We start from the raw sequence: 18,811 nt of genomic DNA on the forward strand, positions 1-18,811 counted from the left end.
ACATTATGATCTAAAATAACCATTTAGTTCATTTAAAACCCAACAAAAAGCGATTTTCAGTGGGTAGGTCCCGGTGGACACATGAAGAAAAACGGTAGTTTATGAATAGATTAGTGGAAGAAGAAAATGAAGAAAAAGATAACAGGTCCAATGTAGTGAACAGAGCCCACCTGTGCTCCAACTCAGCTTGCAGAACCCTAATAGTGGGTTTGGAGGCTTACAACAATGTCACCACCAGAGGCCTGATCTCACCATTCTGCACTCCATTCAAAAAGTCATATAGACCTTCTCATTCTTTACCTCTACAAAGAAGCAAAAATGTAACCCGGCACAGCAAAATGAGTCATAGTTATCAAAACTAAGGATTTGGTATTATCATAGGGAGCATAATCTCAATTTTCCAGTGACATACAGTGGGGCAAATAAGTATTTAGTCAACCACTAATTGTGCTAGTTCTCCCACTTGAAAATATTAGAGGCCTGTAATTGTCAATGGGTAAACCTCAACCATGAGATACAGAATGTGTGTGTGTGTGTGGGGGGGGGGGGGACAGAAAATCACATTGTTTGATTTTTAAAGAATTTATTTGCAAATCATGGTGGAAAATAAGTATTTGGTCAATACCAAAAGTTCATCTCAATACTTTGTTATGTACCCTTTGTTGGCAATAACGGAGGACAAACATTTTCTGTAATTCTTCACAAGCTTTTTACACACTGTTGCTGGTATTTTGGCCCATTCCTCCATGCAGATCTTCTCTAGAGCAGTGATGTTTTGGGGCTGTCGTTGGGAAACACGGACTTTCAACTCCCTCCACAGATTTTCTATGTGGTTGAGATCTGGAGACTGGCTCGGCCACTCCAGGACCTTAAAATGCTTTTTATGAAGCCACTCTTTTGTTGCCCTGGCTGTGTGTTTAGGATCATTGTCATGCTGAAAGACCCAGCCACGTCTCATCTTCAATGCCCTTGCTGAAGGAAGGAGATTTTCACTCAGAATCTCTCGATACATGGTCCCATTCATTCTTTCCTTTACACAGATTAGTCATCCTGGTCCCTTTGCAGAAAAACAGCCCCAAAGCATGTTTCCACCCCCATGCTTTGCAGTGGGTATGGTGTTCTTCGGATCAAATTCAGTATTCTTTCTCCTCCAAACACGAGAACCTGTGTTTCTACCAAAACGTTCTATTTTTGTTTCATCTGACCATAACACATTCTGTCAATCCTCTTCTGGATCATCCAAATGCTCTGTAACGAACCGCAGATGGGCATGGACGTGTACTTTCTTCAGCAGGGGGACACGTCTGGCAGTGCAGGATTTTAGTCCCTGGCGGCGCATTGTGTTACTGATAGTAGCCTTTGTTACTGTGGTCCCAGCTCTCTGTAGGTCATTCACTAGGTCCCCCCATGTGGTTCTGGGATTTTTGCTCACCGTTCTTGTTATCATTTTGACGCCACGGGGTGAGATCTTGCATGGAGCCCCAGATCGAGGGAGATTATCAGCGTTCTCGTATGTCTTCCATTTTCTAATAATTGCTCCCACAGTTGATTTCTTCACACCAAGCGTTTTACCTATTGCAGATTCAGTCTTCCCAGCCTGGTGCAGGTCTACAATTTTGTCTCTGGAGTCCTTCGACAGCTCTTTGGTCTTGGCCAGAGTGGAGTTTGGAGTGTGACTGACAGGTGTCTTTTATACCGATAATGAGTTAAAACAGGTGCCATTAATACAGGTAATGAGTGGAGCCTCGTTAGACCTCGTTAGAAGAAGTTAGACCTCTTTGACAGCTAGAAATCTTGCTTGTTTGTAGGTGACCAAATACTTATTTTCCACTCTAATTTGGAAATAAATTCTTTAAAAATCAAACAATGTGATTTTCTGTTTTCTTTTTTTTTTCCACATTCTGTCTCTCATGGTTGAGGTTTAACCATGTTGACAATTACAGGCCTCTCTAATCTTTTCAAGTAGGAGAACTTGTACAGTTGGTGGTTGACTAAATCCTTGTTTGCCCCACTGTATCAACCATTTGACGACGATATTGTCAGCTCAGCTCGGTTTTCTTAAACTGGGGAAAACGACATTTTGAAAAAAACTAAAGATTTGGTATTATCAAGAGGAGCATAATCTCAATTTTCCAGTGACATATCAACCATTTGAGTATGATATTGTCAGCTCAGCTTGGTTTTCTCATACTGGGGGAAACAAAATTTTGACAACAATCTCTTACTTGACGTAGCAAGCAGCACATTATTGAGCATAGATAGCAAAGAAACTGGACATACTGACAAACAATTAATTGTATGTTTTAGTCATAATATAATGACTTTATTTATTTATTTTTATTTTTTTACTTCATTTCACTTTTAAAATATATTCTGAAGTAGTGCAATAGAACATTATCAACAAGCATAGGGTAATGATTGAGTTTCCCTTCAAATGAGGGGTGTTCAAACTGTCTTCTCTGAGGGCCAGACAAAATCGAAGGATGCAGGGGCCAACTTGAAAACTTAAAATGTATCTATTTTTTATATTAAGTATTGACGCAATGACTGCCGATGACGGCAATAGACGTCCAATCCATTTTGACTGTGAGGACTGGTAGACATAGTTCGATCGAAAAAAAAAGATAATATTCAATTATATTTTAATAATCTTTTTTTTTTCATGTTAAAGATTATTAGTCAGTTTCCTTAAAAAAAAATTTTAATATTAAAAAATGTACTGTACAAACAATATGTTTTTGATGATTGAAAAATATTTGAATATTTCTGCACTGAATCTCTGAGGAATCTCAAACTAACATTGTGTGGCCCGTTTGACAACATTCACTCCAAACGAATAGCGATACAAACAGAAAGAGTTGGGGGGGGGGGGGACATGAAACAGCTGTCAGAATGGACGGAACACTCACTTGCAGCCACTGAAGAGCCTACAGCGAGCCTCCGCCTCGCCGCTCCTTTGTCACCCACGTGAGACGAACATTGTTAGCAGATAGTTGCCAAAGGAGGAATCTTGTCCTCCCGACTGTGAGAACTTTAACACGGCCAAAGTGAGAGTGGTAGCAGCCAATAACCATATAAAAGCAACACAATGGACCTAATTGCAATCACTGGGCCTGTTTTACTTGATGTCCTTTTTGGGGGGAAATGTGGGGGAGATTCTCTCTGACATTGTGACAACAGGCTACATTTCAAGGTGAGGCTGACCTAAGGGACATATTGCAAAGTGAAAGAAGACATATAGCGAAACATATCAGAGAAGCTGTAAAAAAATATATATATATATTAATATTAGGGGGTGTCAAACGATTAAAATTTTCAATCGAGTTAATTACAGCTTAAAAATTAATTAATCGCAATTCAAACCATTTATAAAACATGCCATATTTTTCTGTAAATTATTGTTGGAATGGAAAGATAAGACACAAGATGGATATATACATTAAACATACGGTACATAAGTACTGTATTTCTTTATTATAACCAGGGGTGCACATAATTTTTTTGCCCAGGTTCTCAGAAGAGGACCTGGAGATGTGACTTGGTCCTCATTGAGCTTGAGAGCCGACCCGCCTGATGCGATAAATTTATGACAAGCTTTACTTAGAGCCAATTAACTTTAATTAATTATATTAACAATTAATGCTTGATTAACATCAACTGGCACAACAAAATTGCCTTTACTTTGAAGTGAAATGTAAAGAAATAAAAAGCACCAATTCAAAATAAAGGGCATTATGCGGCTCCCACATTAACTCCAAGCCTTTTTAAAAGTGGGATGTCCTCCTCATAAGACCTCATTTAACGTGCATGTTTAGCTTTGTAAAATGCGAGCAAAAACACGTTTGTCAGTGCATGTCGCTGTTCATTACCTTTATTCTGCCCTATTCCGCCACTTGTCCATAGGGCGAGTGGGGTCCTGTTTGACATCGATAGTTTGCTTAATTGCCACATGCTCTCTGTTTTTTTCGTGCTTTTCAAAGTTTGGATGGCTGAAATTCTTTGACCCTACATAAAATGCTCTTATCGGCGACATTGGGATTCTCACGGCACATTTTGTACCGCATTTCCGTGCAAGCATCATTTGCTTCTAGCCATGGTACCTCCTGTAGCCACTTTTCAGCAAAAGTCCTTATTTTCGGTAGCTCCGGTGATGTCTCTGTCATCTGTCTGTCTGTCTTTTGACGGGGGTGGGGGAACACGGAAGTAATTACTCAGTGTGGCCTCCCTCTTTGACATTTTGAGAAGTTATTTTCTCGTGTCCGCCGCAAATACAGTGGTCAGCCATCGGTACGCAAAGCGTATGGAAGCCGTTGAGGGCCAGCGCGTTTGTCTACGTCCAGTACGTATGCGCGCATGCGGACCATCTATGTGCAATCAACAAAATGGCATTACCATTATTAACATTCTGTTAAAGCGATCCATGGATAGAAAGACTTGTAGTTCTTAAAAGATCAATTTTAGTACAAGTTATAGAAATTTTATATTAAAACCCCTTTTCATGTTTTCGTTTTAATAAAATTTGTAAAATTTTCAATCAAAAAATAAACTAGTAGCCCGCCATTGTTGATGTCAATAATTACTTAAACAATGCTCATGGGTGCTGAAGCCTATAAAATCAGTCGCACCCAAGCGCCAGCAGAGGGCGGCAAAACCCCGAAAAACACAACAAGCACAGCTTTCGCTGTGCTGTCATTTTAATCTGTTTGAAGCCTCTTCTGAAGATGGTACACAAGAAAGCCCGCCTGTCTCATTAGACCATAGGACATGGTTCCAGTAACCCATGTTTTTTGTTGACATGTCTTGCGCAAACGGTTTGCGGGGTGTACTCACTTTTGTGATACACTGTAGGTGAACCGGTTATCTGATGTTTTATCTTAAAATGTTATGAACTTCTCCTCCTCTAGCACTGTATCTGCTGCTTTTAAGATACACCTCATTAATCTCTAATTAAAAAGATCCACTCTGATAGTTTTTGCATGAATTCTGGACGGACGGACGGACGGACGGACAGGACAAGATCTGAGGTGATTGCTTTCCAGAGGAAGATTTTGCATTAATCAACCATGGCAAGTCCTGAGGGAAAAAAAAAAAAAAACCAAGGCAACCTGACTTTCGTGTTTTCCTTGCCCAGTTGAGGATTTTAGGATAAGGGATATTACTAAACATTTTTTGAGGGAAAAAAAAAAAAATATATATATATATATATACATAGTACTGTGCAAAAGTTTTAGGCAGGTGTGAAAAAATGCTGTAAAGTAACAATGCTTTCAAAAATGGAACCGTTAATTGTTTATTTTCATCAATTAACAAAATGCAGTGAATGAACAGAAGAGAAATCTAAATCAAATCAATATTTGGTGTGACTACCCTTTGCCTTCAAAACAGCATCAATTCTTCTAGGTACACTTGCACACAGTTTTTGAAGGAACTCGGCTGGTAGGTTGTTCCAAACATCTTGGAGAACTAACCACAGATCTTCTGTGGATGTAGGCTTCCTCAAATCCTTCTATCTCTTCATGAAATCCCAGACAGACTGAATGATGTTGAGATCAGGGCTCTATGGGGGCCATACCATCACTTCCAGGACTTCTTGTTCTTCTTTACGCTGAAGATAGTTCATAATGACATTGGCTGTATGTTTGGGGTCGTTGTCATGCTGCAGAATAAATTTGGTGCCAATCATACGCCTCCCTGATGGTGTTGCATGATGGATAAGTATCTGCCTGTATTTCTCAGCATTGAGGACACCATTAATCCTGACCAAATCTCCAACTCCATTTGCAGAAATGCAGCCTCAAACTTGCAAGGAACCTCCACCATGCTTCACTGTTTCCTGCAGACACTCATTATTGTACCGCTCTCCAGCCCTTCGGCGAACAAACTGCCTTCTGCTACAGCCAAATATTTCAAATTCTGACTCATCAGTCCAGAGCACCTGCTGCCATTTTTCTGCACCCCAGTTCCTATGTTTTCGTGCATGGTCGAGTCGCTTGGCCTTGTTTCCATGTCGGAGGTATGGCTTTTTGGCTGCAACTCTTCCATGAAGACCACTTCTGGCCAGACTTCTCCGGACAGTAGATGGGTGTACCTGGGTCCCACTGGTTTCTGCCAGTTCTGAGCTGATGGCACTGCTGGTCATCTTCCGATCTCGAAGGGAAATAAGCTTGAGGTGTTTTTCATCTGCTGCACTAAGTTTCCTTGGCCAACCACTGCGTCTACGATCCTCAATGTTGCCCGTTTCTTTGTGCTTCTTCAAAAGAGCTTGAACAGCACATCTTGAAATCCCAGTCTGCTTTGAAATCTTTGTCTGGGAGAGACCTTGCTGATGCGGTATAAGTACCTTGTGTCTTGTTGCTGTGCTCAGTCTTGCCATGGTGTACAAACTGTGACATGATACTGTCTTCAACAACCTCACCTTGGTAGCAGAGTTTGGCTGTTCCTCACCCAGTTTTAAGCCTCCTACACAGCTGTTTCTGTTTCAGTTAATGACTGTGTTTGAACCTACATGTGACATTGATGATCATTAGCACCTGTTTGGTATAATTGGTTGATCATACACCTGACTATAATTCTACAAAATCCCTGACTCTGTGCAAGTGTACCTATAAGAATTGATGCTGGTTTCAAGGCAAAGGGTAGTAACTCAAAATATTGATTTGATTTAGATTTTTCTTTTGTTCACTCACTTTGCATTTTGTAAATTGATAAAAATAAACAATCATTGTTTATATTTTTTAAAGCATTCTTAGTTTACATCATTTTTTCACACCTGCCTAAAACTTTTGCACAGTACTGTATATGTATATATATATATATATATATATATATATATATATATATATATATATATATATTAGGGCTGTCAAAATTATCGCGTTAACGCGCGGTAATTAATTTTTTTAATTAATCACATTAAAATATTTGACGCAATTAACGCACATGTCCCGCTCAGACAGTATTCTGCCTTTTGGTAAGTTTTACAGCAAGGCTTTTTGTGCTGTCTAACAGCGAACTCTTGTGGTCGCTTTGCGACATGGTTTATTGTTTTCTTGCCAGTTCAATATGGCTGCATGACGTCTTGGGCTGACGCCTACGTTGTAATGTTGTGCTTATATGATCCTTGGACATGATTTGTCCGTAAGTATGGTTGTTGTAAAGAATGTACATACTATGTTAGTAAGCGAAATTTTATATTTTTTGTATGAGACGCTTTTTGTTTATGTTTAGTGGACCTGTATAGCGTGCTAAGCTAACGTTGTTGCTAATGCAATGCTTGTGTACTTTTTTTTGTAGTTTTACGACGGTCTAAAGAGGACAGTGGTTTGAGGCCATTTTATTAATAAATCAGATGAAAAAGGAAGAAGTCTGATTATTAAGGCGTCGTTCACTGTTTGTCTTGCTTTGGAAAAAGTAGACGGTTCAGAGTGAGAACAGCATAGACAGATTTAAATGACAGTAGAGTGAAATGCCCACTACAGTCCTTATGTACCGTATGTTGAATGTATATATCCATCTTGTGTCTTATCTTTCCATTCCAACAATTTATTTTACAGAATATATATATATATAATTTACAGAAAAATATGGCATATTTTATAGATGGTTTGAATTACAATTAATTAATTTTTAAGCTGTAATTAACTCGATTAAAAATTTTAATCGTTTGACAGCCCTAATATATATTTATAGGAAGGAAATATATTCCTTCCTATATTTGTTTCCTTTCCTTCAAATTTAATTCCAAAGTTTATTCTCAGAAGATACTCGTTTTGTTGGGTGATTCTTTTTTTTGCCTTTCCTGTGAACTGAATATTTCTTAAGGTAGTGCTGAAAGGCTACACGTTTATGCAGGCATATTTTGCCTTTTCAAGACAAGGAAGGAAAGGTGTGAAGCGCATCTCCCGCCTTGAATGAAATGGATGTTTATCTGAATGAAATGTGAAGAGAGGTGACACCTGAAAAGTCGTTTTTTGAAGTGCCTGTTGGTATTGTTGCAGCCAACAAAGACCTTTCGACTTACAAGAGGACATTAGCGAGATAATAAGGGGCCATTGGGGGTTGCGATACAGGAGACGTATTGATGTAGTGGCTCGGTGCACGTGCACTTGTGTGTGCATGTATGTGTGTGTATCAATCACGTCACTGTTGACGTATGATGCGGTCAGGCCCTGACGCGGGTTTAGTGGGACTGCCTGAAGGGGATGGCATGGGGTCATCAGTGGAAGAGCGGTGCAATGGGGAGGAGACAGACTCATTAGTCACCTTTTCACCTCTGTATGTGTGAGCGGGTGGGTGCGTGTGCGTCTGTGTGTGAGTAGTCCCAAGGAGTCCAACAGGTAAACTGAGCTCACCTGCATTGCCAGAAGCAGTTTCACTTGTCTCGTCACATGTTTTTTCTCTCATCCCAGTGGGCAACACCACTGAGGGCGACTGAGAACAAGGCCAAGGTTCTGTGGGACTTCTGCTTCCAGACTGAACAACAGCTCCTGGCTAACCCACCAGACATGGTGGCTGTGGTCAGAAAGCAGAAGAAAGTGTGATATATGTGGCAATAGGAGCTGACGTCAATATCAGGAAGAAGAAACAAGAGCAGGTGAAGAAATACCAAGGGCTGAAAAAAACAAATGAAGTAGATGTGGAGGGTGAAAGCTAGCGTGGTTCCCGTGATAGCGGGTGCACTCGGGGTACGAACCCTCAAGCTGGGAGAGTGGCTCCACCATCTTAAGCTTCAGTCCAAAATAGTTTACTCCTAGGAGTAGGGATGGGAATCGAAATCCGATTCCAATTCGGAACCGGTTCCGAGTGTTTCGAGGCCTCGACATCACAATGAAAAAGCCTTAACGATCCCTTTAACGAATCCTAAAGACGCGTATTGCGTCGTGACGTGTCTTGTTGTCCAGACGCATCAAACTAGCATGGCGCCAAGAACCACTCGCTCCAAAGTTGGACTACACTTCACCAGGAAAGAGAGTGAAAATGAAAGGTTACGGCGGGTAAGCACGAGCATTGCAGCCATAAACATAACAATGACAGCACGTAGGTTCAAACGCTCGAAAGTGTGTCTTCACTTCACGAGGAAAAATTACAACAAAGCGACTTGCAGTCATTGCAAGGTGGAGATAACTGCATCGGGAGGGAATAGACTGCAAAGTCCTCATCGAGACAGCTATACAGCTAGCTAAACTCCGAAATGACGATACAGAAGACGTTGGTATAATTTGCTGACTTTATTCAACCATCACTTGAAGAGTGAAACTAAATATAGAAATGAAACAAATCAATTTCGTCCCCAATAACAAACAGGTTTGCATCAACGTAAATCAGCGATGATTAGCTGCTAATAACAGTATGGTTAGCATTCGTTCGCTAGCATTAGCACATCGTTCAAACCACTACACAACTGGATTTAAGTGTCCGATCGCGAGTGGAAACACAACAACAACAACACAAAAGATGATACATACAGGCGTTGCCTCTGTAGATATTACCATTAACAAAGAACGTAGGCTCGTAGAAGTGTTTCCCTCTCTCACTTCGCACGCTCACTCGCTTGGATGCAGCATTTCTTCGGGTGCCCAAACTGCGGCCGCGGCCCAAATACAGCCCGCCTCCACATTTGGTCCGGCCATTTTGAATTTTTTTTTTTCTCAATCGTGTTATTTATTTCCTGGCCTTTTTCCTTGAAGAATTCAGAGAGGGTTATTTGGTTATTATCTATTTAATTAATAGTGTTTTTAATATTAATTATTATATTATTATTTTAATTTTATTTACTTTCATTCCGTGAAGAATCCAGAAAGGGTTATTTGATTGTGGCTTTCTGAAAAACAATAATTTTTAACATTTATGCACTTCTGCAATTGTCACACTTTTTCTATTACAAACTGACCCCGGCCCCTCATCAGAGAAGGGAAAAGTTATGTGGCCCTCACAGGTAAAAGTTTGGGGACCCCTGCTTTAACACATATTGCCAAACGCAGAACAACAACCTATCTGCCAATATATACCAATATTTTTTATTTCTATTAGATAAATGTTTCCGTAAAATGTTACACATTCTTGTGTATTTGCCACTTATTGCCACAGTTAACATTGAGGCTTTGGGCCTCTTTTGATCTCGGTGTGAGTTTATAAGGTTGTGAGTTCTGATTAAACAAACTCGATGCCAATCAAAACGTTTGTTGTTCTTTTTCCCCAAATTAGAATGGATAAGAGAATCGATAAAGAATCGAATCGTTAAGCAATATCGATAATGGAATCGGAATCGTAAAAATCCTATCAATTCCCATCTCTACCTAGGAGCTAAACTAATACCCAGAACCCTCAAACTCCCAGGCCTCTGGTCATGGCTAGTCCCTTGCCGCAAATTGCAAGGCCCTAATGTACTTTTGAATATTTTCTGTGAAATACTTAATGTGACCCAAATTGACCCCTGTTTTAAAATGTCCATAAAATCCAGGTTTTCGGGGTCATTCTTGTTATATTTTCAGAGGTTTGAGTAGTCTAGAGAAGATACATATGTCCACATCAATTGTGGCGATGAACGATCATTGCTTTTGGGCACCAAGACACATTACAATATGGCAGCCGATATTATAGGGAGTAGCAAAAAAATGTAATATATAAGAATTATTAACATTAGACATACAGTGCGACTGATTTAAAAAAAAAAAAAAAAAATTGGCTTGTCGCTACCTACAATAAATATCACCCGATATTTTGCACTCTGCTCTTGAAATTAAGATAATATTAAACGAAAATCATTTTTGGCTTGACTACCGACCTCTGTGCACGGTGGCCGTGACCCTAGCGAGCAAGATGAACCGTATCAATGACAAGGTGACGAGCAGGAGGGAGGGAGAATACGCGTTGGCGGGGGTGTGAAGGAACGGGGTTATCATTAGCGGGGCCTGGCGCTGGCCTCGGCGAGTTCCAGTAATTAGCTCACAAAGGGCGGCGCTTGCCTTCCCACTGCTTTTCCCACACTACACTGCAGGCTCAGAATTCCAATCGGCCCCAGACCTGCAATCTCCTCGCTTTTTAGACGGCAAATTACTGACAAGCCCCATTCTTCACAGCACTGTAATTGCTTTTTAGTGTTGTTTTTATTGAGGCCAGCACATACCCCCTTGACCGACCCCTCCCTCCCCGCTGCCTCAATAAAGTCAAGCAAAGGAGGGTTGGGGGTGGGGGGTAAAGGGTTAATATAGATAACATTAGCCCCTAATTGGAAGGTCTTGGTCAGCAGGGGGGGATTACATTTTGGGGGACTGATTTTGTCAACTTTCTCTGATTTTTGTTGTGTTTTCCTGTGCTGTAAATATAAAAATGACCTTCTAGTAACAAAAGAGATGATCATGTCATCGCCCAGCCCATCATGTCTTGCATATCACCAACTCTCATCTATTCTTTGCGGAACATCATCAGTGTCACAATGCAAACCCACTTGCGCTTAGAAAACATCTCATTATGGCACTTTTAAAGAGACACCCAACATTCTTGGCTTGCACCAAGATGTTTTCCTCCATATGACACTCCATCACTTTTCACTGGTTGGACAAATATTCCAAACTGTTGCCATTTTCAGTGGCCAGGGAATAAAGGATAAAAAGCAGTTGAGAATATGTCGACAGCAAAGCTTGTTGCACAGACGAGTTCACACTAATTATTCGAATGCAGGAAAACCCAAGACACTTCAAATGAATGTGGATTACATTTTTAAATTACATTTCTAATGTTGTATCAATTAATTAATGCATATGTATACTAGGGATGCACCGATACAGTTAAGTCCCGGTTCGGTACAATTTTCGATATGAGGGACACGATATTCGATTAGATTCGATACAGTTAATGCTCCGAAACCAAAATTACAAGTGTTATTTTTTTTTTTAACGTTTTTTTATTTTATTTTGATAACATGCTAAATAACAATGCCATCATATAAACATGCATTTTAGTGCATAATATTTGTGTGCTTACTTCTTACTGATCCGAAGAAAATTTGTATAAAAGTGCTGAGAACAATCTTTGCTGTTTGTAAAGTGAGGAGGGGAACACTGTTGATTGTTACAGTAGGCTATAGACCCCACTCACATGATGTCACAACCACGCCTCCGCGCCATATTGTCCGTCAACTCGTCATGTTACGCATTACCCCCACGTAAATTCCGCCTATTATGGTGTGTTTTTCTGCTCGTTAACTTAATAATCAAAATGGTGAAGGCGTGTGTGGCGGTTGGTTGCAGTAACAGAGAAGATAGACGGAGAGACTTGAAGTTCTACCGTATTCCGAGAGACCCGGAGAGGAGAGCCAGATGGACTGCTGCAATTCGACGAGAAAACTGGGCACCAAACGATCCCCACAGACTATGTAGTTGTCATTTTATACCTGGTAAGATGCATTTAATATATATTTAAAAGGTTTTGGGCTGACAACCACAATTAAGATCATTGCGAGGCTAATCGCCGACAACATAGTTTCCAATTCAAGATGTTTATTTCTTCCGCCATCATTATTTTTTTTAATAATATTTAGCTGGTACCAAGTGAAAGAAGCTGGCCTCGTCTACGGATCATCAATGAAACAGGGGTGTCCAAACTTTTTGCAAAGGGGGCCAGATTTGGTGTGGTAAAAACGTGGGGGGCTACCTTGGCTGATTTACGTAGAATAATATATTTAAACATATTTTAGCAAGCCCTTCTGTGTGTCACATTTGCTTTATTATTATTTTTGTTAATTCATAATTTAAACAATCTCGCCTTTGTGGCGTTCTCTTTCGACACTCGGGCTCTTGCGAAATACTGCTGCTGTGAAATTAAACTAGCTTCAAGTTGCTATAATTTCTCGCTGCGTATCTTCCTTGTAATGTTGTCGTACATGTCAGCGTGTCTTGTTTGCTAATATCGCGTCACATCGAACTCTTTGAAAACAGCGACTGTCTCTTTGCAGATGAGGCAGACACAGTTGTTGCGTATTGTATTGAAGAAATAATCCAATATCCACCTATCCTTGAAGCGCCGGCCATCGCAGTCAACTTTTTTTTTTTATTGATTGTCGCCATTTTAGAAAATTGAAAGTAAAGGGTCACACGGGGTAATGTTGCTTAGAGTGCTGCTCTTAAAGTTTTTCAATGTTTCGTGAGAATAGGCTGAGTTTCTGTGGACAAGATAGTTGTAGATATCAGGGTAGCAGATGTCAGGCAGAGACGGCGAAGACAGCGGGTCGAAAAATATCGATTTAGGCATCAAATATGGATCTGGCGGATGGATAGACTGAAGCTTTTCCACATAACGCCATTTATGCAACGCATCCAATGAGTTTACAGCGTCTGAAAGCACCGGGGCTTCCATGAATTGAACAACAAATTGAAACCATTGAGAATACGGATAAACAATGACGGACAATATGGTGGCCGGATGCAGCGACACGTCATTGTGTGACGTTGGTGAGTGGGGTCTATACTAGTTTAATGCCCCCAGAAGTGTTTACCAGCGGGTAACCGGAGTTGTCAAAACCTGGTTACCTAGTTTGTGGTCAATCGGTGCTACATTGTTGATTAGTCGAACCTGCGTCAACCCAACTAGACTTACTGCGCGTTTACGTAAAATGGGGCGAAGACCAGAGTCAAACACTACTTGTGACGATGGCACAGGCACCTTACTTAACGGAGGAGGAATGCGCGATAATCATTCAGTGTTATGAGGAATTAAAATCCACCCTCACCGCGAAATCCAACACTGCTTCAGCGAGTAGAGAGCGACTGTCTGTTGGCAGAATTACAGATCGTGTGATTTGTGAATGCGTCAATATGCCAGTTTAGTTATGTCCATGAAAAGAAATAAAGCCTGCTGTCAAGACAATAAGATTTGGTACGTTAACTGTAAAAAATAATCTATCGCATGTGCATCACCACATGAAGCAGGATGATTGTATGTTTAGTCCTATTGACTGTATGAATATGTATGCCCTTTGAACTCTCAGAGTAGAGGTAAGATCAGGCCTAAAAAATCCAGCCCGACCTGGCCCGAACCCGAGCCCAAAACCCCACCGAAATTTTGTTATATTTGTGAGGACTCGGGAGAAGAAGGAAATGCGGAGATGCGATGCGTGGTTGCTTTTTATGTGATCACATTTGTGACGAAGGGGTTAGGGTTAGGTCTTTTGTAACGAATTCTCACAGTTAAACAAGCCTGTAAGATGCATATTCAATAAACTTTTATATCTGTTATATTTGTGTGTCTGTTCTATCAGTAGATTTGACATTATTTTAATCTCTTCGAGTTGGCAAAAAAAAAAAAAAAAACGAAAAAAGTTTTCTCCATGTTTAAAGACCAAATGTGAAGTAATTTCATAAAATGCCAAATAGGGTCACAATTAAAGTAATTAAACATTGTACAACAAATAAAGCATGAAAAAATAATTTATATGTTGTATATTTGACAAAAAAATCGCGTTTCCGAAGTTCGAGCCTGAAAGGGGACGAACCCGGGAGTGATACGTCACACCGAGAACAGCGATGGCACCGCTCCATACATACGGCTGCCATACAAAGCCCTTCAAACAATGATTCAAACCGATATAAGCGATAGATCGAGCGCAAGGGAGGATATCCAAGTTTTTGAAGAGTTGGAGGAAGAGGAGGAGGTTGGATTTTTATGTTGGACCGTACATGTATTAGCCAGACGCTAATCAGGATGCAAACTATGTGCCCAGACTACCTGACATGGAATGGAGACAAGACCCATGAAGATTACAAGATTGGTAAGATAAAGGCTGTTATTATTTTTATGATTTGAAACATGTCAGGTAAATAAACCACCTACTATTACCTGGGATAAAAGAAAGGTTTTGACGAATCCCCGATCATGTTGTGGAATGAACAGTAGAAGCTAGCGACGTTAGCTTTTATTTACCTGACATGTTTCGGCCAACATTTCCACCTTCGGACCCTCTGACGAAGGCGGAAGTGTTCGCCGAAACATGTCAGGTAAATAAACCACCTACTATTGCCTGGGATAAAAGAAAGGTTTTGACGAATCCCCGATCATGTTGTGGAATGAACAGTAGAAGCTAGCGACGTTAGCTTTTATTTACCGGACATATTTCGGCGAACACTTCCGCCTTTGGACCCTCTGACGAAGGCAGAAGTGTTCGCCGAAACATGTCAGGTAAATAAACCACCTACTTTTGCCTGGGATAAAAGAAAAGTTTTGATGAATCCCCGATCATGTTGTGGAATGAACAGTAGAAGCTAGCGACGTTAGCTTTTATTTACCTGACATGTTTCGGCGAACACTTCTGCCCAGGGGCGGACTGGTAATCTGTGGGTTCTGGAGGATCACAGAACGGCCGGTGCCCTGGACGGCCGGCGGCCGCCATTCATTATGCATCACTGTTTTTATCCCCCCTATCCTCTGATTATCTACAGTTCGCATCCAATCCGACAGGTGGCAGCAATGCGCCTGGCTTTTCACCGCCAATCTGATAGACTAGGAACGACGAAAGCACAGAGTAGCCTTCATTAGTTCCTTCCTTGTGGAAGCAAAATAGCGACGAATGTTAATGCACAATATGGATGGTGGTGGCAAAAAAACTGAAAAGAGCAGGGTGGCGCGGAGAAGGTTAGAGAGAAAAAATTAAAGAAACTGGAGAGTGAAGCATTAAAATGTCATAAATCGAAAATGTCATAAATCGACAAATATTTTCGCAAGCAGCAGTCTGGCTGCAACGGCCACGTCGGGTAACAACAGCTCAGCTCCCGGCGATGGTGAGAGGGAGCTGCAGCCGCTCTGACGTGCAGACGGTGCTGGGAGAGAGAAAAGAAGAGGGAGGGGGCAACGATAAACTGTTGGAAGTTCCCCAGACAAGCGCAGGGCAAGTAAATTGGGATGAAGAGGGTTACTTGCTCTGTAAACTGGCAATTGTTATCCATCAGGTAGCTACATTTTAAATCAAATAAATGACAATTAAAGGGTTAGTGCCAGCTAGTCGTTTGCAATCGTGTCAAGTTACAGTATGCTAGTCCTACTATCCCTCTCCTAAGAAAAAATATTTTAGCCGTAAAACAATGTATGCACACGCAGCATAGCAATATTAATTCAGAAGAAATATAACAAAATATTAATAAAATGAATGGTTTTACTTTAAAGTTTAGGTAGTTAAATTGATGTTATATACATTATTAATCATTTATATATCGTTTTGTTTTCTGGTTAATACTTTCCAATGAAGTTTATGTATACAGGATTTGTCTTGAAATGTGTATTGTATTTTCATTGAAATTTATTATTTGTATGGCAAGATTAATTATGGCAGGGGTCTCCAAACCGGTCCTCAAGGGCCGCTGTGGGGCCTGGTTTTTGTGTTAACCGATCGAGTACCGACAGTTTAACCAATGAAGTTTCTGCTAAAACAAGCAGCACCTGACTGCAATCAACTGATTACACTTGTAAGACACCAGATTGGTGCAGAGGTTTTGTCTTGTTTTGTTGGAATGAAATCCTGCGCCCGCCGCAGCCCTATGTGGAATAGTTTGGAGACCACTGAATTATGGCATAAACAATGAAGTCATTTTATAGACAGAGATCTATAGAGATATATTATAATCAATTGGATACGTAAAACTTGCTTTGAAAAATAAATTCTTTCATTTGTTTATTCAGGTTGATCATAGAGCTAGTACAGAAATTGAATCCAACTCCAGTTCAGCCTTGCAGTACTTTGAGCGCCCGTAGTCAGACAGTCACAGTCTAGACACATTTTCTTCATTTTTCTCTCAAAGTACACGAAATTGGTGCATTTTACAATAAAATGTAAAAAAAAAAAAAAAATTTCTCCCGGGAGGGGCATGTTCCCGGACCCCCCTATGGGGTCTGTGTTTCCCTTCGTATAGCGATTCTTATGGGCTGGGCTGAGTCAAAGTCCAGGGCTGCTTTTTAGTCCCAGTCCGCCCCTGCTTCTGCCTTCAGACCCTCTGACGAAGGCGGAAGTGTTCACCGAAACATGTCAGGTAAATAAACCACCTACTATTGCCTGGGATAAAAGAAAAGTTTTGACGGATTTATAAGTGTAGGCAAAATGAACTCAATAGGGAATGGGACGAACTACGTCATTGTTTGGACCCGCCTCCATGCTGGCAATATAATTCACTTCCGGGCCGGCAGAGTCAATGCGGATTGTAACGTGTGGTAGTGCTAAGCTAACTCTTTCGGTGTTTTAGAAAGAAAATATGGGTGCTTATTGTTGCGTTACCGGGTGCAACAGCGTCTCCTACGACAAAAAAAGGGGTTAGGAAAAATGGACTCACTTTTCACCGTTTTCCTGCATGGAGAACCAAATATCAGATCACGAAGGTACGACGGATGGCTGGATTGCAGCGGTTCGTCGGAAAAGCATTTCTTATGATCATATTTCTGCTGGAATGAGAGTGTATTCCCCTCATCTCTACTCTTGTAAGTTGAACGATTTATCCGTTTTGGTTTCAATACGTTTTTTGTTTTTGTTTTTTTCTTTACTGTTGTGTAAATCTGCCTCGGTAGCAATGCTAACCTACTCCTCCTCATCACCTACCTGTTGTGTTACTAGGAAAACCTGCATATGAAATGCTGACAACACATCCCGATTGGTCACCATATCTCTTCTTGGGTTATTCTGAGGTCAAGCGCACCACATCGGAGCGTTGAGAGGTTGGAAAGGCGAAGAGTGCACGCTGAAACTTCAGTTTGCTCTGCTCTTACAAACACGATCCCAAGTGTTATGAAAAGTCAATAAAATATGAATACCAAAACATGACTTGAACAACTTCTTGACAAACTGTAACTGCTTGTTGTTTACTTCAGGTCTTCATAATAAACAGGTGTAATAATTACAAAGTCAGGTGACTTAATTTTGTTATTCTATTTGGAATATGCATTGACAATTTTTGGACAGTGTTGTAGACAAGAACTGGGACTGATAAGTTGCAATAGATTTATTTCAAGTAATGCAATTTCTCCAATACGATATTTGAATTGACAGTTTAAAATCTTTAAATTAGTGCAAACAAGGCCCACCCTCTGACGGTGGCAGCAAATATTATATAATTATAAGTAATACACAAATACAAGATCACAATAAACGTGTCTTTGTCAAAGCAGTTTAAAACACTATTTACTGGCCTTGGGTAAATTGCCAGACAGGATAAATATGTGCTTTAAAGTTCTTGCATTTCCATTTTAAGTATTGCAAGTACTAGTCTCCAACACAGTATTTGAACTGACAGTTTAAAATCATTTTAGTACAAAATGGCCCACACTCTGGCAGGGGGCAGCAAATATTATAATACATAATACATTATAAAAAGCTATATACTATATAAATACAAGATCACAACAAAACCTGTATTTTTCAAAGCAGTTAAAAAACATCCAGTCGCCTTAGGTAAATAAAGGTGTATAAATATGTACTTTACAGTTCTTGCATTTCTATTTTAGGTATTGCAACTGGGGACACTATTTGAATTGACAGTCTAAAGTCTACATAAGTGCAAATAAGAATATTATAATTTAAAAAAAATAATAGAATATATAAATTCAACATTACAATGAAAGGTGTCTTTGTCAAAGTGGTTAAAAAAAAAAAAAAAAAAAAAACGTCACTGGCCATAGTTAAATAGCCAGGCAGAATAAATATGTGCATTAAAGTTCTTGCATTTTCACAAGTTAAAAGCCCGCAGTTCATCGACGAGAAGGGCAGACCCAGATGGCGTCTGCTGCAGGGGCTTGTTTGAGTCCGACACAGGACAAATGGAACCACTCCATTGAACAAATT

At 40.3% G+C, this 18,811-nt stretch overlaps 1 protein-coding gene across 1 annotated transcript; it reads left to right on the forward strand.

Moving 5' to 3' along the window:
- Nucleotides 1-8,912: 8,912 nt before the first annotated feature.
- Nucleotides 8,913-18,046, forward strand: LOC130929531 (THAP domain-containing protein 5-like). The gene is made up of 4 exons (XM_057856730.1): nt 8,913-8,993; nt 12,249-12,394; nt 14,717-14,764; nt 17,334-18,046. Exons 1-4 carry the CDS (start codon nt 8,977-8,979, stop codon nt 17,405-17,407), a joined length of 285 nt encoding a protein of 94 aa, XP_057712713.1. The 5' UTR covers nt 8,913-8,976; the 3' UTR covers nt 17,408-18,046.
- The last annotated feature ends 765 nt before the right edge of the window (nt 18,047-18,811 follow it).

This window comes from Corythoichthys intestinalis, chromosome 14 (assembly GCF_030265065.1).
Source record: "Corythoichthys intestinalis isolate RoL2023-P3 chromosome 14, ASM3026506v1, whole genome shotgun sequence".
Taxonomy (NCBI): Eukaryota; Metazoa; Chordata; class Actinopteri; order Syngnathiformes; family Syngnathidae; genus Corythoichthys; species Corythoichthys intestinalis.